The 22684-nt window shown below is 35.1% G+C and overlaps 1 protein-coding gene across 1 annotated transcript in view; it reads left to right on the top strand.

Moving 5' to 3' along the window:
- The window catches only part of myo7aa (myosin VIIAa), a 54929-nt gene that overhangs the window by 18357 nt on the left and 13888 nt on the right, over nt 1-22684 (top strand). The window contains exons 5-31 of the mRNA XM_079873636.1: nt 436-620; nt 1911-2032; nt 2147-2289; nt 3124-3237; nt 3353-3506; nt 3625-3701; nt 3954-4073; nt 4151-4293; nt 5707-5917; nt 5999-6134; nt 6323-6429; nt 8785-8922; nt 9706-9864; nt 10238-10330; nt 10913-11007; nt 11383-11467; nt 11553-11771; nt 11858-12175; nt 14441-14644; nt 15739-15915; nt 16033-16122; nt 17114-17241; nt 18725-18851; nt 19646-19765; nt 19924-20097; nt 20818-21045; nt 21263-21433. Coding sequence (XP_079729762.1) covers nt 436-620; nt 1911-2032; nt 2147-2289; nt 3124-3237; nt 3353-3506; nt 3625-3701; nt 3954-4073; nt 4151-4293; nt 5707-5917; nt 5999-6134; nt 6323-6429; nt 8785-8922; nt 9706-9864; nt 10238-10330; nt 10913-11007; nt 11383-11467; nt 11553-11771; nt 11858-12175; nt 14441-14644; nt 15739-15915; nt 16033-16122; nt 17114-17241; nt 18725-18851; nt 19646-19765; nt 19924-20097; nt 20818-21045; nt 21263-21433 — 4038 coding nt within the window. The remainder of the gene's footprint in view (nt 1-435; nt 621-1910; nt 2033-2146; nt 2290-3123; nt 3238-3352; nt 3507-3624; nt 3702-3953; nt 4074-4150; nt 4294-5706; nt 5918-5998; nt 6135-6322; nt 6430-8784; nt 8923-9705; nt 9865-10237; nt 10331-10912; nt 11008-11382; nt 11468-11552; nt 11772-11857; nt 12176-14440; nt 14645-15738; nt 15916-16032; nt 16123-17113; nt 17242-18724; nt 18852-19645; nt 19766-19923; nt 20098-20817; nt 21046-21262; nt 21434-22684) is intronic.

Below are 22684 nucleotides of genomic sequence, written 5' to 3'. Positions count from 1 at the left end.
GAGTGAGTGTGTTTTCATTACGATTCTCCATTTCAACATGGCTCTGAGGTCTGCGGTAACAGGACACTGATACATCCCACTGTAACAGCACCCTCCGAAAAGCAAGATGCCCGTGCACTCTCCTCTCATTGTCATATTCACTCGCTCTGCCTCGTAACCACTATGACTGTCTGTCTTGTGCCGTAACATGACTGTTGATTTCTGCATGTCCTCTACATGAACTAACGTGTCAATATTGCACAAAAGTAAAGAAAAACAAGTGGTTTATTTTTACCTTATACTGTATAATTATTCTGCAGTGTTGTAATGTCAAGAATTACATTCCTAAGAGGATATTTTATAAATTTTTACATCGTTTGGTCCATTAAAGAACAAAGAAACAAACATATCCACTCATGTTCCTCTGCTTCAGCTCTATTTCTGTATCCTTCGTAGACGTATACCGGGTCCATCTTAGTGGCTGTAAACCCGTATCAGCTGCTGCCCATCTATACGGCAGACCAGATTCGCCTCTACACCAATAAGAAGATCGGAGAGATGCCTCCACACATCTTTGCCATCGCTGACAACTGTTACTTCAACATGCAACGCAACAACAAAGACCAGTGTTGTATCATAAGGTGCGCAAACCTGTAAGACTCTGTTAGCAACGTTTGGTGTGAGTGCTTCCATTAAAGCTTGATGGGAAGACTTATATCTGTCTATCTATTGTTTAGGAACTGGATATCTTCAGGTTAACCCAAACCCTTTTCTTGAGCCTAACCCTATAACCCTAAGCCCTACCTTATTCCTGATTATGACCTCAAGGCCAATCCTGATCCCGACCCATACATAACCCTGGTCATTTTAAACCTAACGCCAACTTTGATCTCACCTCTACCAGTTTAAAATACAGGACAATATTTTTGATGCCGTTGACAGTGCTACTATGGAAGCTTGTCTCCGCCACAGAATAATACATTTTAAAAGATAATTGCGACTTTTTATCTCACTATTGCGAGTTTACATCTCGCAATTCTGACTTTATTTCTCAGAATTGTGAGATATAAAGTCAGAATTGCGTGATATAAAGTTGCAATTGCATGGTTTAAAGTCAGAATTGCGAGATAAAAACATGCAATTCTGAGAAAAAGTCAGAATTGCGAGTTTATTTCTTGCAATTGCGAGTTTATATATCACAATTCTGACTTTATAACACACAACTGCGACTTTATATCACGCAATTCTGACTTTATAACACAATTGCAACTTTATATCATGCAATTCTGACTTTATATCTCGCAATTGCGAATTTATATCATGCAATTCTGAGATAAAAAGTCAGAACTGTGAGATAAAAAGTAGCAATTACCTTTTTTATTTTTTATTCTGTGATGGAAACAAGCTTCCAAATAAGCTTCCAAAATTTGTGACTTATCTCAAATATGATATTTGATAAATATGATATCTCAGATATTATCTCAAATATCTACTTCTACTCCTAACCTTGGTAGCAGAAAGTGCATATCAGTTTCCCAGAACAAGGTTTACCATCTAGAGTCTAGACACAACCCAACCATAAAGGGATAGTTCACCCAAAAATAAAAAATTCTGTCATCATTTACTCACCCTCAAAATGTTTCAAACCTGTATGAATTTCTTTCTTCTGCTGAACACATAAGAAGCTATTTTGAAGAATGTCGGTAACCAAACAGTTGATGGACCCCATTGACTTCCATAGTATTTTTTTCCCCATACTATGCAAGTCAAATGTTCTTCACACTAAAACATTGTTCTGTTGAGAACTGTTAAGTGTTGACTGAAAGATTTTTTGGGGAACTATAAATGTTTAAATGGCATTGCTGCAAAAACCCTGTTTGGAACCTTTATTTTTAAGACTGTATGTTTACCTGTGTATATTTTCCCGTCAGTGGTGAGTCTGGAGCAGGAAAAACAGAAAGTACCAAGTTGATTCTACAGTTTTTGGCTGCTATCAGCGGGCAGCACTCCTGGATTGAGCAGCAGGTGCTGGAGGCGAATCCCATCTTAGAAGGTAAGAGAACCGGGACCATCTGGAGGGGTTTGAGCTCTAAGAAACCACATCTCATAATAATTTGCATAAAAAAGCAAATTACATTCCGGTTTGTTTAATGACTTTACCCAACAGCCTTTGGGAATGCTAAAACCATCCGTAATGACAACTCCAGCCGCTTTGGGAAGTACATCGACATCCACTTCAACAAAAGAGGAGCTATAGAAGGAGCAAAGATTGAACAGTACCTTCTAGAGAAATCCAGAGTGTGTCGACAGGTATGAACAACTTTGAATCCGAATTCTTTGGCTAATATATTACTGTTCAAAATTTTGGGTTTTTTTATGTATTTGAAAAAAGTCTCTTATGCTCACCAAGGCTGTTTATTTGATTAAAAATACAGTAAAAACAGTAATATTGTGAAATATTATTGCAATTTTAAATAACGGTTTTCTATTTGAATATATTTTAAAGTGGAATTTATTCCTATGATGGCAAAGCTGAATTTTCATTCTAATGCTAATTTGCTGCTCAAGAAACATTTCTTATTATTATTAATGTTGAAAACAGTAATGCAGCTTCATATTTTTGTGGAAACCATGATATATGTTTTCAGCATTCTCTGATGAATTTAAAGTTCAAAAGAGTAGTGTTTATTTGAAATAGAAATCTTTTGTAACATTATAAATGCCAATTGAACATCATTGATAAATAAGACATAAAACTTTTGAACAGTAGTGTATGACATTTCAAAACATTGCATTTTGGTTTCAGAAAGGTTATGTTGGAGTACACATTTCTTGAAAAACATAGCCAAAATAGTCTAGACTTCTGGTTTTAGAGGGATATACATATGTATGTATGTATGCATGTATGTATATATATATATATATATATATATATATATATCTCATTCATTGATCCTTATGCAACTTTCTAGGGTCATAGGTCATACTTACCTGGTAGGTTTTCTCAAAACATCATTATAATTTATTCTGTTAAAGTTATTATAAACATTGTATTTTTACGATTAAAATAAAATCAGTCCAAATGCCAATATTTGTGAAACTTTTTAAGTTCTATAATTAGCATCTTTTCTCCCACTCTTTCAGGCCCGTGATGAGAGAAACTACCACATTTTCTACTGTATGTTAAAGGGAATGACTCCAGACCAGAAGAAGAAACTAGGCTTGGGTAAAGCCGCAGACTACACCTACCTTACCATTGTGAGTGATGATCTTCAGTGTTCTTTAATGCTTTAATGTTCTTGCTGTGCAGAAAACATGTTGACAATGTACTTCAGATATTCAGATGATATAACCTTGACCTGTCATAACTCAGGGAAGCTGCACTGTTTGTGACGGTCGTGATGATCAGAAGGAATACTCAAACATCCGTTCGGCCATGAAGGTCCTCATGTTCACTGAAAAGGAGAATTGGGAGATTTCCAAGCTGCTAGCCGCTATTCTGCACATGGGCAACCTGAACTACGAGGGTGAGTTTGCTTGGACAAATGTGCCTAATAAACTCATTTTGGTCATCACTTTTTTTAGTTCAAAATAGCCTGAAATTTTGTATTTAACAACTTATGGTGTTGTCAACTTCCTCCTCAGCCCGCACGTATGATAATTTGGATGCCTGTGAGGTTGTGCGTTGCTCAAATCTCACCACTGCTGCTTTTTTATTAGAGGTAGGAATAAAAAAAAAAAAAATCAGTCTTTGAGGTATCTGACATTTGACTGTTCTTGTATTATCATGCTAGTACAAGAATGTGCAAGATCAGGTGTTTGTGTGCCCTCTAGTGACTAACATGGAAAGATAAAATTACTGTGATGGATTTAAGATTTCTACAGGGTGCAAAAAGTACAGAGAAAATGTATGCATAAGTTAGAAAATGTCTTTTTGACTGCTTAAATTCCTGTATTATTGTATGTTTTCATAGGTGGACATGAAGGACCTGATGAATTGCTTGACCAGTCGAACCATAATAACCCGTGGAGAGACGGTGTCCACTCCTCTCAGTATTGAGCAGGCGCTGGACGTGCGAGATGCCTTTGTTAAGGTAAAACCATCTCACACTTTCATCTACATACTTGATCCTGTTCGGTAACAGCATCTAACCAGCTGTGTGTCTCATAGGGTATATATGGACGCTTGTTTGTGTGGATTGTTGAGAAAATCAATGCAGCCATTTATAAGCCTCCATCCCTTGAGCTCAAAGTGGTGCGGAGATCCATCGGCCTGCTCGACATATTCGGCTTTGAGAACTTCACAGTTAACAGGTATAAAATATCACACAGTAGTATCCACAGGAGTAAATCACGCACATCTTATTTTCATTACGGGTGCTGGATCACAAGTATAATCCATGTAGTAGTCAGTAACAGATCCGCACACCGAATAAGCTCCCATTCAAAAAATGTTTTATTAGTGACGTTTCGGGCCTCACATGGCCCTTCCTCAGACTAATGGACTCAGACTTTTTGAATGGGAGCTTATTCGGTGTGCGGATCTGTTACTGACTACTATAAAATATCACACACACACTTACATACAGCGCAAATCCTGCAAACACCTCATTATAGTGTCCCTGTTACACATAAAAAAATATTTTCAAATTGAGTACTTATTCACTTACACACTAATCCTAATAATCATGCATATGATGGTTCATGACTACTTTTAGTCAAATTGTAATCAAAATGTACCTTAATGCACTTTCCTGGTCTAATTGTGTACAATTCATCAGTGCATATTAACAGAAAAAAAATTGCCTTCGAAATTCATTCTCATTGAATTTTAAATATTTCTGAAGCTCCACCTCTAAAGCAACTTTCCTTTTCAGAGACTGTTGCCTTGACTTGACTTGTAACCTTTGAAATGTATATTTGAAAATAATTAATATATGAAATATTGTTAAATAGGCCCGGTTTCACAGACAGAGCTTAGATTAAGCCCGAATTAGGCTACTTAGTTCAAATAGGGCATTTAAGTGGCTTTTATAAACATGCCTTAGAAAAAAAAACTACTGGTGTGCTTTTTAAGACAAAACAATGGCATTGACATATTTTAAGATATTTCAGTGCAAATTGCTTTCAGTTAAAACGACTCAAACATGAGTTTTTGTCTGGGACTAGCTTAAGCCTTGTCTGTGAAACACATTAATTATAAAAATTGTATTGCGTTATATGAATAAAATGAATAATAATTAATCTTTTTTTTATATTTAATAAAAAATTAAATAATCAAGTAATACATTTAATTATAATGAATATATCAATCATTATTGAATATATTAAATTAATAATGATATGTAATAATTAATCATTTATATATGTAATAATGCATAATAAAATCAGTTAATAGATTGATAAATTGGATAATGATTATATATTAATTATTATTAAATATTTTAATTTTCTTTAAAAATACTTAATATATTTAATATATATTTAAAAAAAACAATACATTAATCAATGCATTTAATATGAATTAATATATAAATTAAAATGTAATTATTAAATGAAGAATAATTATATTTAATAATTTATATGTTTAATAATGTTTAATAAATGTAATAATATCACACCCAGCTAAAATGTTTAGACATCTCCTGATATTGTACAGTCTCTTCGTAATGCTTGTATTTGAGTAGTGTGATTGGTGGCCCTCATGCAGCTGTATCTCTCTTCCAGCTTTGAGCAGTTGTGTATCAACTTTGCCAATGAAAACCTGCAGCAATTCTTCGTCCGTCATGTTTTCAAGCTGGAGCAGGAAGAATATAACCTTGAGAACATTAACTGGCAGCACATTGAGTTCACTGACAACCAGGACGCCTTGGACATGATTGCCATAAAGCCCATGAATATCATCTCTCTCATTGACGAGGAGAGCAAGTTTCCCAAGGTGAGAGAGATTGCTGACTTGTACTGTACGTTGACATACTGTATCCTGTGCTAATGCTGAACATTTATTTTTCAATCTCAGGGTACAGACACCACCATGCTGAACAAACTCAACTCTCAACACAAACTCAACACCAACTACATTCCACCTAAAAACACTTATGAAACACAGTTTGGCATCCAGCACTTTGCTGGTGTGGTCTACTACGAGACCAAAGGTAGGTATTCTACTCTCTTGCATAATTGTTTTTCACCTTGTGGAAAATAAAACATTGCAATCTTCAGTATACACTGTATATACTTGAGCCATCAAAAAACTCCTAGAAACCACCCAGAGCATCCATGCACTCATGTAGTTAATAATAGTTATGTGCATGATAATAAATGTATTTATGTGTCTGTGCAGGTTTTCTGGAGAAGAATCGTGACACCCTGCATGGTGACATCATTCAGCTTGTGCACTCCTCCAAAAACAAATTCATCAAGCAGATCTTTCAGGCGGATGTTGCTATGGTAACGTCTTCATCTCATTTTGGTCTTTACCATAGTCTTATAGTCTTTACTATTCACACTAGATTAATTTCAACACTCCCTCGGAAGGGATGATTCCGCCATACAGTGATGGTATCAGATGGTAATACCATGATCATTTGATATTGTACGATTACTATAATTAAATATCATCTATGGTACTTCAAAAAACATGCTGTTACCATAGTACTCCTTGAGCGTCTTTGAATATTAAAAATATATTAGGGATGCACCGATACCACTTTTCCCAAACGAGTCCAATACGATACTGTCATTTTTGATACCTGTATTTCCTCAATGCATTTGCAATTTTTAAATGTATTGGTGGAGAAACCAAAAGAATATAAATCATATTTGTTGGCTAACTTATTTGGCTAAGTTATTTTCATGCTTAATTAAAGGTGCTCTAAGCGATGTCACACATTTTTTTAGGCTGATACATTTTTTGTCACATACAGCAAACATCTCCTCACTATCCGCTAGCTGCCTGTCCCCTGAACACACTGTAAAATATGCGATCTCTGTAGACAGCCCAGGCTCCACAAACGGCAAGAAAAACAAACTGGCCCAGCCTGGACCACGAAACATAACAAACCGTGTTCCAGCCAATAACCGACAAGAATGATTTGTGGGTGGGGTTTGGGGGGTTAGTGCGCGTGCACATGAAGTGGGGAGTAGAGGAGAGAGAAGCATGAAGAGGGAAGTTAGCTAGAGGAGAGATGTCCTAGACAACGACAACGACTAACGTTAGAATTATATTCTCTTGAATTTTGATATGGACGACATTTTTCATTTAATAGTACAGCACATATTTAGAGCTTCTCCAGCAGTGCTCAGTGCTGAGGATTGGGTCAGTGGTACAAATGTTTAGACACAAGTCAAATATCAATTATTTGATATATTTTTTAATACTACAATTGGATGGACTAGTTCACATACATGCTTCCCTCTTTCTTTCTGTGATTGTGAAATGTGGTGCCAGTTTTTGTGTGGTTATGTGTCTGCTGACAGTCTTGGCAAAGCAGGTTCACTCCATAAGGTAAAATCGTGGTATACGACTAGTAGTTTACACTAACTAATACATAGTTTATGCTGTTAATAGTAGATACACTGCACCTGCTTCCAGTGTTTTTGCTAATATGACTGAGAATGACAATTACTAGCGCTTGTCCATTAAATTGGTTACAAATAAATAAAGTAAAAATCATTTCAAAATTCAGAAATCGTTTTAATATGCTGATCCGCTGTTCAAGAAACATTTCTTGTTATTATCAATGTTGAAAACAGTTGTGCTGCTTAAAATGTTTATGGAAACTTTGATACATTTTGTTGATGAATAAAAAAGTTCAAAAGAACAATCTTTTGTAACATTATAAATGTATTTACTGTTTCTTTTGATCAATACATTTTTGATCAAGTACACAGACTTGAAGAACTCTACTAACTCTTTTCAGCAACTGCCTCATGCTGCATCCAAAATTGCATACTGTATAGTAGGTACTACATTTGTTTTTAAAACCTACTTTGCGACCGTTAAAAAAATAAGTTCTTTACAGTATGAATGTGTGTAGTGTGAATGAAATTCGGACGTACTACATCCTCCATGTTGTCGTTGTCACGTGACCTACTGTGTCAGTTGCGTCACTTCACTTCCATTCATAAATCCTCTCCTGGGATAGTGAAGTGTCCACCGTATGCACACTTTAGAATTTTGTTGGAAGTAGTAGGTCATCCGGGTACTTTTGGCCTACTGTTTTATGAATACAATGAATTCGGATATACTACTTGGCTCACATACTGTTTTTCGCCTACTATATAGTATGGAAGTAGGCATATTTGGATGCAGCATTAGTCTTTTCTTAGCAACTGCATAACAATCATCAGAGCACTTTGATAACCACACAGCAAATTCCTGGCAAACACCCACAACAACCTAGCATCTTGGGAGCAGGTTGGCACAGACAAACACCACTTGAAGTGTCTAGCTATCTGAGCCTAAAATGTCATTCACTTTTTTTTATGACGCAACCCAGTTTGAGCTTTAACCCTTTCCACCTTTTTTTGTTCTCCTGAGTAGACAGAAATAATATGACCTGCATCTGTCTAGAAAATACAGTATAACTGTCCAACACAGTTCCTGAGGTGAGACCGTTTCCCGTTTAAGGATGGAAGAGCTCGGAACAGAGAAAAACAAAAGCAAATATTTCAAATCAAAATGAACCCAGTTGTTTCTTGACAGGTTCAACCCTAAAAACAGTCCTGACCTCTGCACACCACTCTTCCTGGCCTTCTTTTTAAAGTGTGTGTGTGTGTGTGTGTGTGTTTCCTGATGCACAGGGGGCGGAGACCAGAAAACGTTCCCCGACTCTGAGCAGTCAATTCAAGCGCTCTCTGGAGCTGTTGATGCGCACGTTGAGTGTGTGTCAGCCATTCTTCGTCCGCTGCATCAAACCCAATGAGTTCAAGAAACCCATGGTGAGTTAAACCAGTAAAACTCTAGAGCTAGAATGCTAAATCATAACTAGTTACACTTTACAATAGGGTTTCATTTCTTACCATTAGTTAATGCAATAGCTAACATGAACTAACTATGAGCAATATATTTGACAGCATTTGCTAACGTTTGTTGTTAGTTAATAAAAACAATACAATTGTTCAATGTTTGTTCATCTGAGTTCACAGTTCATTAACTTATGTTAACTGATACAACTTTTGATTTTAAAAATGTATTAGGGAATGTAGAAATGAATATTGACTAAGAATAATAAATGCTGTAGAAGTAGTGTTCATTGTTAGTTCATGTTAGCTAATGTAATGTAGGAATGTTAACAAATGAAACCTTACTGTAATGTGTTAACCCATAACTTAACTGATGATATTGGAGAATAAAAAATACTGATGTCAAAAATATATTGGAATGTTATAAAACTATAAAATGTTAGAAAAATATAAAACAAAAATATATTGGAATGTTTTTCAATTTCTAAAGGGACTCTTTTCTTGAATGTTATTTAAGGATAATATCTTCTGTATATTTATTTATTGCTCATTGATTTGCTTTTGTCTTATTTTACACTGTTTAACTGTTTAAACATAGCAAAATCTGTGGTATATTAAGTGTCTTTTATTTCCAACTTCAAGAATGTACATTTAATGATGTTTAGTGCTTTAATGTTTGTTAATGTTATTAATTATGATAGTTATTTTTAAAGTTGCCGCCAAATGTTTTTATGAAATAATCTCTCCATCTTTCTCCAGCTCTTTGATCTTGAGCTGTGCGTGAGGCAGCTCCGGTATTCTGGGATGATGGAAACCATCCGGATTCGCCGGGCCGGATACCCCATCCGCTACACTTTCGTCGAGTTTGTGGACAGATACCGCGTTTTGATGCCTGGAGTGAAACCTGCTTACAAACAGGTGAGTTAATGAATTCACTGTCTCTAGAAGAGGGAAATGCAGTGTGCTTCAACTAATCTTTGTGTAATACATGTTTTTGACCTTTTGACCTCATTTTATTTCGTTCTAATAAAGGCCTTGTGTTGGTTAATGGAAAGTGGGCATAACATTTTTTAAATTTTAATGTTCTCAAATAAAAAGGTCATCCTTTTTTTTTTTTCAATACTGCAGTATGACGTCTATATATATACACACACACACACACACACACAAACACTACTGTGTCTAAATACTAAAATATATAAATTTATCTTGGTGTTCACCAAAACAGTTCGTCATCTACCCTCATATTATAATGCTTTCTTGACCATTTTTGGTCGTTTTTTTCCTTTAGGAGGACCTAAGAGGAACCTGTCAGCGTATTGCTGAAGCCATATTGGGACGTGATGATGATTGGCAGATGGGAAAAACAAAGATATTCCTGAAGGTACTTAAAGCAGAACTAATATCTTATTATAGAACTACCAACTACTTATAACAACAAGGCACCATTTGTGAAATGCTCTTCACAATCAATAACAGAAGGCAATATTTAAATAATAAATAAAAAATATGATTCTTTACTTAGGTCATGGAAAAATAAGCTCATTGTTGTTGCTGTTAAAAAAACATGTCAGGGGATTTTATGCAGTCATGTCAAACTTAGACATTATTGACCTCAATATCCGTGTGTGTTTTTCTGCTGCCGGAAACGCTGCCCTCAGCCAGAGGTCAAAGATCAGGAACTAGCTTGTCCATTTCGAAACTGCCAGGATGAGTTTTCCAGGGATTAGGTTTTATCACACCTTCCAGTTCTCTAAAACAGGAAATCCAACTCAGCAGGAAGGAAGAGAGGGCAGTGTCAATACACGTTGACAGGAAGTAACGACACCAGCAGGATCAGCACAGATCAGATACAGATCAATATGAGCCTAATTAAATGATCTGGTGATCAATGGAACATCACAGGAGCGTGTTTAAGTTTATAGTTAGTTATTGTGTCCTTTAAATACTTCTCTACCTTTGTCAGGACCACCATGACATGCTGCTGGAAATCGAGAGAGACAAGGCCATCACTGATAAGGTCATTCTCATTCAGAAAGTTGTCAGAGGATTCAAGGACAGGTACAAATGACTGCTGATGTTTAGTTTGTGTTGCAAGAACTCTGGGGGAATATGCTAAAAATGAATTACACCCAGTGTTTACTTGCATTTGTTGTTCGATACACTTATGCAAATCACATAACGGCACAAACACACCACAGAAACATCATCTGGTCATCATTTGATGAATTCCTGCTGCCTTGATTGCTGTAAAATGTGCAAAATATATACCTTTAAATAAAAATACTTACATTTATGCACTGTACTGGTCATCTAGCAGTTTCATCATTGGTAGAATACACATTGGTGTAAAATATTTCAATACAAGCATTTCAGTTTTTTTGTGCTGAAATGTGCTTCAAACAGAATAAAAAAACATGGTCATCGTTCCCACAGATCCAACTTCTTAAAGTTGAAGAAATCAGCCATGTTGATCCAGAAAACATGGAGGGGTTATAACTGCCGGAAGAACTACTCAGCGGTTGGTCTCAAACATTCTCATATACTGTACAACTATGTGCAATTGTGTCCATCCAGTATCTTAACACTCATTTCCTGTCTGGTAGATGCGCGGTGGTTTCTCACGTCTGCAGGCATTGTATCGATCTCGCAAACTCTACCAGACGTACCATGTTACACGACAGAGAATTATCCTTTTTGAGGGCCACTGCAGAGGATACCTGGTGCGCCGGGCATTTCGACACCGTCTTTGGGCCGTCATCACCATCCAGGCGTATACGAGGGGAATGATCGCCCGCCGACTCTACAAAAGACTCAAAGGAGAGGTGAGTAAGACCGGATTTATTTTTTAGATAATGATATACGGTTTTATGATATAGAAAGCGCATCACTGTTTTTCCATCCATCTCAGTACCGGCGGCGTTTGGAAGCGGAGAAGATGCGATTGGCTGAGGAGCAGAAGTTTAGGAACCAGATGAGTGCCAGGAAGGCCAAAGAAGAAGCCGAAAAGAAGCACCAGGAACGATTGGCACTGCTGGCGCGAGAGGATGCCGAGCGCGAGAAGAAGGACCGAGAGGAGGCGCGGAGGAAAAAGGAAATGTTGGACCAGATGGAGAAAGCTCGACATGAGCCAGTCAACGACTCTGATATGGTGGACAAGATGTTTGGCTTTTTGGGAACCACAAACTCGTTCCCTGGTCAGGAGGGTCAAGCGCCTGCTGGGTTTGAGGTGAGGATGTGGATCTGTCGCTTTTACAATCTAAACTAGGTGTGTTTGACTTCATGCGGCACTGCGTCTACTTGAAGCAGTGCATGCCAGTTAGTCATTTTGTTCGCCATCACAGTACCTCGAGAGCAATTCGAGAGCAGTCGGCTGGCACATTCTTCGCACACTGCAAAAGATAAATTTCTTATTCAGTATTTTTGTCTTGTTTTTCAGTACAAATATCTAAACAAAGATACATTTACTTGAGAAGCAAATAAGATAAGATTGAAATAAAATATCAAGGATTGTTTTCTGGAAAATGTACTGTATCAAAATTAAGCAAGTTTTTGCTTAAAACAAGCAAAATTTACATTTATTTTTTTCCTCCTCTTTGGCAGATATTTTTCTTAAAACTCGCATAATTTCCACTGGTGCTCATAAATCCATATTTTTATAATTTTGTAATATCAGCGTGGTAACACTTTACAATAAGGTTTCATTAGTTAACTAGATTAGTTAACATGAACTAATAATAATGAACTGCACTTTAACAGCATATATTCATCTGTGTTAAAGGAGAACTCCGGTCAATTTTAACATTGAGCTCATTTTTTTGTAAATTTGGAGTGCTGTCAGTACAGAGGACAACGACAAAAATCGGTGTTGCCTACACAGTGTTATCCTCTTTTTAAAATTTGCACCCTGTTGACTTCAATGGGGCAATATTTAAACCTGCTTTTAGCCTCTTAACATCCTTGATGTGTCATTACAAGTGCACAGGTCATGTGAGTGATTCCTTCAGAGTGAACACGAGTGAATCTGACTGCAGTAGATGTGAAAGAAATGGATAAAAATGATGTTATTTAAGCCAGCGCAAATACCTGTATTTACATCCTGTTTTCGGTTGAAGTCCAAAGTAGTCGATTGTCGAGTTCACGCGCATAGGTTTAGGCGCTATGATCGTGAACTCGACAATCGACTACTTTGGACTTCAACCGAAAACAGGATGTAAATACAGGTATTTGCGCTGGCTTAAATAACATCATTTTTATCCATTTCTTTCACATCTACTGCAGTCAGATTCACTCGTGTTCACTCTGAAGGAATCACTCACATGACCTGTGCACTTGTAATGACACATCAAGGATGTTAAGAGGCTAAAAGCAGGTTTAAAACTTACCCCAAGTCAACAGGGTGCAAATTTTAAAAAGAGGATAACACGGTGTAGGCAACACCGATTTTTGTCGTTGTTCTCTGTATTGACAGCACTCCAAATTGACAAAAAAATGAGCTCAATGTTAAAATTGACCGGAGTTCTCCTTTAATGTTAATTTCAACATTTACTAATACATTATTAAAATCAAAAGTAGTATTTGTTAATATTAGTTAATGCACTGTGAGCTAACATGAACAACTGTATTTTTATTAACTATCGTTAACAAAGATTGAAAAACAGTAACAAATGTATTGCTGATGGTTAGTTCATGTTAGTTAATGCATTTACTAAAGTTAAATAAAACCTTATTGTAAAGTTAATGTTGTTGTATGCCATGTTTATCAAAATAAATGTGATAAGAAGTATAGACTCCACTTTATTGGTAACATATAGCAATAAATAGCATATAGGCATATGCTCAACTTTATTCGGTAACACTTTACAATAAGGTTCATTAGTTAACATTAGTTAACTACATTAGTTAGCATGTACTAATAATAATCTTTGTTCATGTAAATTTAAACATTTACTAATACTTTATTAAAATCTTGTTAACATTAGTTAATGCACTGTGAACTAAGATGAACAAACAATAAACAGCTGTATTTTTATTAACTAACATTATCAAAGATGAACAAATACAGTAACAAATGTATTGCTCATGGTTAGTTCATGTATGAACCTTATTGTGAAGTGTTACCCTTTATTCGTGTATATGCAGGTGCTGTACTAAGCAGTACATAAAGTATTACATTAAAGTGTTTACATGAAAACACCTGAAACATCTGTGTATTTGACAAATATTGCAGCTAATCTACTTAATCTGCAATAAAGTAGGCAAACACCATGCGAACGCTACAGGAACCAGAAAGTGTCCAACTTCACGTTTCTGTTTTCATGTCCTCCCCGACTGCTAGCAGCAAATCTCTCCGATTGGTTAAATCCAGCCGCAGCCCATCACACCTTTTGTTTCCAGAGACACAAGCTGAACTAATTAACCAGCTGATTAACTGATCCCTCACCTCATTAATGAGTTGATTAACTAAGCTCCGGTGTAATTGTGTTTTCCTCAGGACCTGGAGCGAACGCACAGGGAGCTTGAGGAAGAAGACCTAGATGAAGCTCTTCCTCTCCCTGAGGATGATGTGGAAGACTTGTCGGAGTACAAATTTGCCAAGTACTCGGCCACATATTTCCAGGGCACAACCACTCACACTTACGTGCGCCGCCCGCTCAAACAGCCGTTACTGTTTCACGAGGACGAAGGAGATCAGCTGGTATGTGACCTTTGACTTATGACACTCAAATGCACTTAGATGTTAGAAAGTTGTCTATGTAATGATGCTGTCTTCTAGGATACCTGCATTTCTAATGGTAACATTGCATGTATCCTTCACATAGGATCGGTCTGTCTGTCTATCTATCCAATATTTGTATAAATATACTATACATGTATATAAATACTATATGTATAAAAACAAATGTAAATGTATATTTTATATAAAATACATATTTTAATAAATATAAATATAAATGTATTTAAAAGTGAAAATATATATGTGAACATAACATTTATATATATATATATATATATATATATATATATACACACACATACATATATATATATATATATATATATATATACGTGTATATATGTGTATAATATATGTGACTAAATATACATACGTATATATTCAATATTATTTAGTAATTGAAAATGACTTCACATATTAAAAAACTATATGTCTCATTTGTTAACATAACATGAACTAACAATGAGCAATACATTTGTTACAGTATTTATTAGTCTTTGTTAATGTTATAAAAATACTGTCGTTCATTGATTGTTCATGTTGTTGTTTTTGTAATGTATTAGTAAATGTTGAAATTAATATTAACTAAGAATAATAAATGCTGTAGAAGTATTTTTCATTCTTAGTTCATGTTATCTAATGTTAACTAATGAAACCTTTAATGAATATTGTCAAAATAAAATATAAATAGCAAAATACTGAATATTTAAATATACAATATATTTAAAGTATTTACATGTACTGTATATATTGATTTTTTATATATTATTTTTTAAATATGTATACAAACATGTTTACATAAATACATTTTTAATAAATATAATTTTTATATATATATATAAATATATATATATATATATATATATATATATATATATATATATATATATATGTATACACAGTATTAGAACGTATACATTTAAATGTTTTATATTTAAAGACTTGTATGAGTATGATGACTTGAATGACTTGATATATGAATGACTTGATATGATACGATATGAATGAGATTTAATTGTTCGCATATAAACGTTTGTGTACTCCTCGTCCTGCAGGCTGCTCTGGCCGTGTGGATCACGATTCTCCGGTTCATGGGTGACCTTCCAGAACCCAAATACCACACGGCCATCAGTGACGGCAGCGAGAAGATTCCTGTCATGACCAAGATCTACGAGACACTTGGCAAGAAAACCTACAAGAGAGAACTGCAGGCTCTGCAGGGAGAAGGAGAGGTACTGGAGACAAAGAAAGAGTGAAGGAGAAGATTACTAATACACTGGGATAAATGAGGCAACATTAATGCACGTTTTCATGATTTATAAGTCACTTTATGCATCCATCTCTTACAGAACACTCACATTGACAGTCACAAAAAGAGCAGTGTGCGTCACAAGCTGGTGTCGCTCACCCTGAAGAAGAAGTCGAAGATTACAGAGGAGGTGAGTGATGCTGTTACCATGGTGATTTTATCATGGTTCACCTCCTTATTCCTTTCTTTCCACAAGCTCTCTTTTGGTTTTTGAACTCGGTGACCCTCTTAAGACAGTGATTTCACAGGTATAAGCCACTTCTATGCAGATATTCATTCCCCTGTCAGCAAAGGAGGTTATTAGGTGTCATGAACTTTCCTTCCACCAACCAGATGTGAAAGAACCAATCGGCTATTAATTGCACAAAAAATAACAATTAACTGGATGAAACCACAACCACCAAAAGTGTGTCACTGGATAAAAAACTTTAGATCTGTCTTTAAATGGACACACAACATTTTTATACAAAGATAGACACCTGTTATTATGAATCTTGATGCATTGAAAATGAACTGATCTGTATTGAATTTGAACCCATTCCCCTGCTGAACCTTTTATTTAAGTCTCCAACTTCTCTTATACATATTCAGTGTTTAATGGTGACTATTATCTTGTCTGGCCTAATGTTCCCCTTCTTACCCCCTAGACGTTTAATAGCCAAAGAGGGGCGTAACATCATCTCATCATGTTTTTTTGTGTTTTCTTCCATTCCTTTTGCTCCATCATGGATGCCGGGCCAGTGCTATTGTCAGTGAATGTTTAGCTCATTGTTAGTAATTTGTATAAAATTAAAGTTTAAAAAGAATAACCAACCAGCTTCCTCAGAAACAAAACATCTTGACTTTAAAGAAGACTGATCGATTTAGTAACTTTGACATCTACTGTACTATAGCTATTAAAAGTCTTTTAACATGTTCATTTAAATGAGTGTACAGTTGCTATATAAATGCTTCATTCATTCATTCAAATAAATGTCCATCTTTGTTGTGGCTATTTTGGTGGATTGCATTTAAAAATATATATATTTATACTTTTATATTTCTAGTGCTTTATCTGATGTGTTTTATTCATTTCAAACCTGATCCTGATTTAAAGTATTTTCCTCTTTTTTTCTCTCTAGGTAACGAAGCGTCTGAATGATGGTGAATACACAGTCCATGGAAACAGCATGCTGGAGGACCGACCCACATCCAATCTGGAGAAGCTACACTTTATCATCGGCAACGGCATCCTTCGCCCAGGCTTGAGGTCAGGCAATGGATATGAAAAAATATATACATTTAATCACCCACACAAAAAAAAAGAAATATATATGTATACACACACACATATCTATATCTATCTATATATATATATATATATATATATATATATATATATATATATATATATATATATATACAGTGCAATGCATAAGTGAATACACCCATGCTAAAGTTGACTAAAAAGAGGAATAAAAAATCCTATTTTGGAAATTGAACGTAATGCCTTAATTTAAAAAATTAGGAAAAATCCAACCTTTAAGGACACCAATTTTCTTTGTGAATGAATAATGTATCGTAAATAAATAAATGTTCTTCCTTAAAATACATGGTGCATAAGTGAGTACACCCCTATGTTAAATTCCCATAGAGGCAGGCAGATTTTTATTTTTAAGTATTTCTTTTTTTTTTTTTTTTTAGGATACTATGCATCCTGATAAAGTTCCCTTGGCCTTTGGAATTAAAATAGCCCCACATCATCACATAGCCTTCACCATACCTAGAGATTGGCATGGTTTTATTTCAGTTAGCCTAAAAGCTGGTTTGATTTGCATTGAGAGATGATCTTATGGAAAGTACCCCATGCCAATCTCTAGGTATGGTGAAGGCTATGTGATGATGTGGGGCTATTTTAATTCCAAAGGCCAAGGGAACTTTATCAGGATGCATAGTATCCTAAAAAAAAAAAAAAAAAAAATACTTAAAAATAAAAATCTGCCTGCCTCTATGGGAATTTAACATAGGGGTGTACTCACTTATGCACCATGTATTTTAAGGAAGAACATTTATTTATTTACGATACATTATTCATTCACAAAGACAATTGGTGTCCTTAAAGGTTGGATTTTTCCTAATTTTTTTAATTAAGGCATTACGTTCAATTTCCAAAATATGATTTTTTATTCCTCTTTTTAGTCAACTTTAGCATGGGTGTATTCACTTATGCATTGCACTGTATATATATATATATATATGAAGACTTCAGATGCAAAAGCCTCTAAGTGCCATTTGAAATTTTCTTTTAAAATGACCATTTTTATCAAGCTCGTATTTAAGTTCAGTTATTTCACTTTAATGACAATTAATAGTTAATTTTCATTGACATTAAAGTGAAATAACTGAACATAAAAATGCAAGCTTGATGAAAATGATCATTCTAGAAGAAAATTTCAGATGGCACTTAGAAGCTTTTGCATCTGAAGTCTTCATATATATATATATATATATATATATATATATATATATATATATATATATATATATATATATATATATATATATACACACATAAAAAATGCAGAAAGTTCTGTGTGATGGGTTGGGTTAGTGTAAGGGGATAGAATATACAGTTTGTAATGTACAGCATAAAATTCAGTGTCTATGGAAAGTCCTCATAAAACATGTAAAACAAGTGTGTGTGTGTGTGTAACAACAACCCTAAACAATCCTCTTCCTGCTGTTTGTTCCAGAGATGAGATCTACTGTCAGATCTGTAAGCAACTGACCCAGAATCCCTCTAAAAGCAGTCACGCCCGCGGCTGGATCCTCATGTCTCTGTGTGTCGGCTGCTTCGCTCCATCCGAGAAGTTTGTGAAGGTGAGAAATGCTGCTTATTTATAAACTCTTTTCTTTTGTCACTTTTCACACTATCTTCTCTTCTTGTTTCCTTTTCTTACATGTAGCTTTATCTGTGATTGGTGCATCTGTAATATTTCAACCACAGACAAATACTTTAATCATTTCTGGTAAATATTTAGGTACTTACTAATATATGGGTACATTTATTTGACCATAAGAGACTCAAGAAATTGCACAGTTTTCAAGGTTAAAAAATGTATTATAGAAGTACAGTACATGTGCTTTGACTTTGCCAATATGTTTGCCGAAACCAAGATATTTTAACGTGAAAGCAGCTTCTGACACTCTCTAAAGTTCCATTAAGCTACATTAAAAATTATTTGAAATATATATCTGTCATCTACTGTTTTGCAGTGTTTATAACACCTTTAACCTTATTATTTATTATTCTCAGGTTAGGTAAACTATATTGAGTCTGGCCTAAATTATAAGCATTTTAAATTACTTACACTTTGGTCTGAAGACATCTCTGTGGTTCGTTCTTGCTCAAAGCCTTACAACACTAAAAATCAAAGCCTCGTTAGTATTTTGTAATCAAATAAATTTTAATATTGTAATCAATATAATTTTTTTATAATAAACAAAAATGTAAAGGCAAAAAAAACAATTTAGTATAACTACATTATTATATCGTGCGCACAGTTTACTTAAAACAAGGGAACGAATCAGTAAATCGCCCCAGTGAGTTTCCGGTGGTTAATTCTGACCAATTATGATTATGATTATTGAAAGTTCAGTATGTCTTCCTGTAGTACCTGAGGAACTTCATCAGTGAGGGTCCTCCGGGTTACGCTCCCTATTGCGAGGAGAGACTGAGGAGAACGTTTGTGAACGGGACAAGAACACAACCACCATCCTGGCTAGAGCTTCAGGTATCAATAACTGATTTTACTGATGATATCTGCTCTATTAATAACCAGTATAGTTCTGCTGCTTTTTTCCATGCAACAAAAGTTGACAAGTGACTGTCAATCTCCAGGCACAATAAAAGCAGTCCATATGATGTCTTCTTTTCACAATTTTATCCAAGGCCACAAAATCAAAGAAGCCGATAATGCTACCTGTGACGTTTATGGACGGAACCACAAAAACTCTCTTGACGGACTCAGCGACCACAGCCATGGAGCTCTGCAACGCACTGTCCGACAAGATCAGCCTTCAGGACCGGTTCGGCTTCTCGCTGTACATTGCTCTGTTTGATAAGGTACACTCACTCACAACCAAGATCGTTTTGGTTCAGTTATTGTGTTCTGTTGTTCATTTAACCCTATGAAACCTACTGTATCATATTCGATACGCAAATTTCTAAGGCTTCTAAATGATCAGCATGACCAAATCTTGTGGAAAACCTGCTTCACGCAATCTACTTCATGCCTTCTGTCGTCTGATTGATAGTTTATACTTTTATTAGCAAGTAAAATGCCTTTTAGTGTAATTCTAAAAACGTCCACCTTAAGGTTCACGTGCCTTTACTGATTTTTATAAAGTGAACATAAGAATAACTTTTATATTGCTAGTAATATTTCAGGATGAAAACTTTACTGGACTGAAGCAACTTAGGTTTAACTGATTATCCATACATCTTTTTTTTGAAAAATCATGTTAAAATGTGAGAATCAAATATAATCTATCAGGAACCTTTATTTGTTCGTCCCTTAATCATCATTGCATTGCATTGTATGTTTTAAAACTACAGAGGTTTGATCATAAAACTAAATATTTAAAATATTTATATTTAAATACAACATATTCTTACTATATCGTACTATATGAGCCATAAAAGTCTGTATTTTTTTCTTCTTTTAGATTTTTTACAAATATTTTGTTTAAAGTTTCAATAAACATATATATATTCTGACTGTTATTTTATATGTCAGGCTTTACAGGGTTAAGAAAGCTTTTTTTTGGACTTAATTTGTGTCAGGTTTCGTCTCTGGGCAGCGGTAACGATCACGTGATGGACGCTGTTTCCCAGTGTGAGCAGTATGCTAAAGAGCAGGGCGCTCAGGAGCGCAACGCCCCCTGGAGGTTGTTCTTCAGGAAGGAGATATTCACACCCTGGCACGACCCAGCGGAGGACGCCGTCGCTACAAACCTTGTCTACCAGCAGATCGTGCGTGGCGTCAAGTTTGGCGAATACCGCTGTGATCGGGTATGAACCTCAGACACAGAAAACAAGCCAATAAATTGAGTTATCATTCACACTATATTTCTAAGGAGGGAATATTCTCTTTCTCTGCATCTTTCTCTTTTGCTTTTTGTCTGTTTTACTACTCTTCTGTTTCTCCTTTTCATCTTTTGATTATCTTTATTTGTCTTCGCACATCTATTTTTCTTGCACTCTTTCTGTATCTTGTTTCTTCCGGGAGGAGGAGGATCTAGCGGAGCTGGCGTCACAACAGTACTACGTGGACTACGGCTCTGAGATTCTTGTGGAACGCCTGTTAAGTCTTATTCCATCCTACATCCCGGATAGAGAGATCAGCTCGGCAAAAACCGTGGAGAGATGGGCTCAGTTCATAATGGCTGCACACAAAAAGGTTGCAAAAGTTCATCTCAACAGTCACATGAATGGACTTAAAGGGATAGTTCATTATGTCATCATTTACTCACCCTCAAGTTGTTCCAAACCTGTATGAATTTCTTTCTTCTGCTGAACACAAAAGAAGATATTTTGAAGAACGTCGGTAACCAGCCAGTTGATGGACCCCATTGAGTTCCATAGTATTTTTTTTTCTTCATATTTTTGGTTACCCATATACTTCAAAATGTCTTCTTTTGTGTTCAGAAGAAGAAACAAACTCATACAGGTTTGTGTAAATGATGACAGAATTTTCAATTTTGGGTGAACTATCCTTCTAAGGCCCATTCACACCAAGGATGATAGCTATGACGATATTGCTAAAGTTATAGTTGTAAAAATCACTCTGAATGAAAAAGAATATCAGAGTCCACACCACAACTATAACAATGACAGGACAGAGAAACAATATAGTTAGAATCATTTTAACAATGATTTTTTCCAGCTGATGAATGATAAGAAGATAACCTGTATTAACTATAATAACTGTAATAACTATAACCTGTATTTTTTTTTTAACGTATTTATGTATTTGTACCATGTAAGCTCAAACTAATTGCCCCACGGGTATAAATAAAGCTCTAAACTAAAAAAAAAAAAAAAAAAAAAACTAAAACATTGGCAGCCAATCAGAATCCATCCTGCTTTAAAGAGCTTTAGCATTTTTTAATTATCATTCTTGGTGTGAACAGGCCTTAGATGTGATATTTGGAATGGAAGACTAGTCTACTGCATACTGTGTTGTATATTCAGTAGTGTATGCTACCTGCTATTTTTTTTAAATAGCATGCAGTATGACATGATAAATGTTTTAAAGAGTAATGTGCTATATTGTGCCACATGATTTCACTAATTGCATTCAGCAAGTGGCGTCCAGTCGAGAAAATCTCACAATACTTGTCAAGAACATCTCCAGGTCATATTTCACCCAAAACAATAAAAAATAAAAATAAATTTTATATATATATATATACTATTCATTTATATATATATATATATGAGAATTCTCATTCTCTTCATTTTTATGCTATATATATATATATATATATATATATATATATATAGTAGTATAAAATGAAGAGAATGAGAATTCAGTTAGTTGTCACGAATAGGCTTTAAAACAGAAATTTTAAAGGCTTAAAAATTTAAAGAAAAATACATTTTTGCATAAAGAAATGAAAGCCTATTTTAGGGCCCAGGCCATATTTTA

Source organism: Squalius cephalus (genome assembly GCF_949319135.1).
Source record: "Squalius cephalus genome assembly, chromosome: 6".
NCBI lineage: Eukaryota > Metazoa > Chordata > Actinopteri > Cypriniformes > Leuciscidae > Squalius > Squalius cephalus.
Note: the sequence above shows the minus strand (reverse complement) of the source record. Positions and strands in the feature narration are given on the sequence as shown.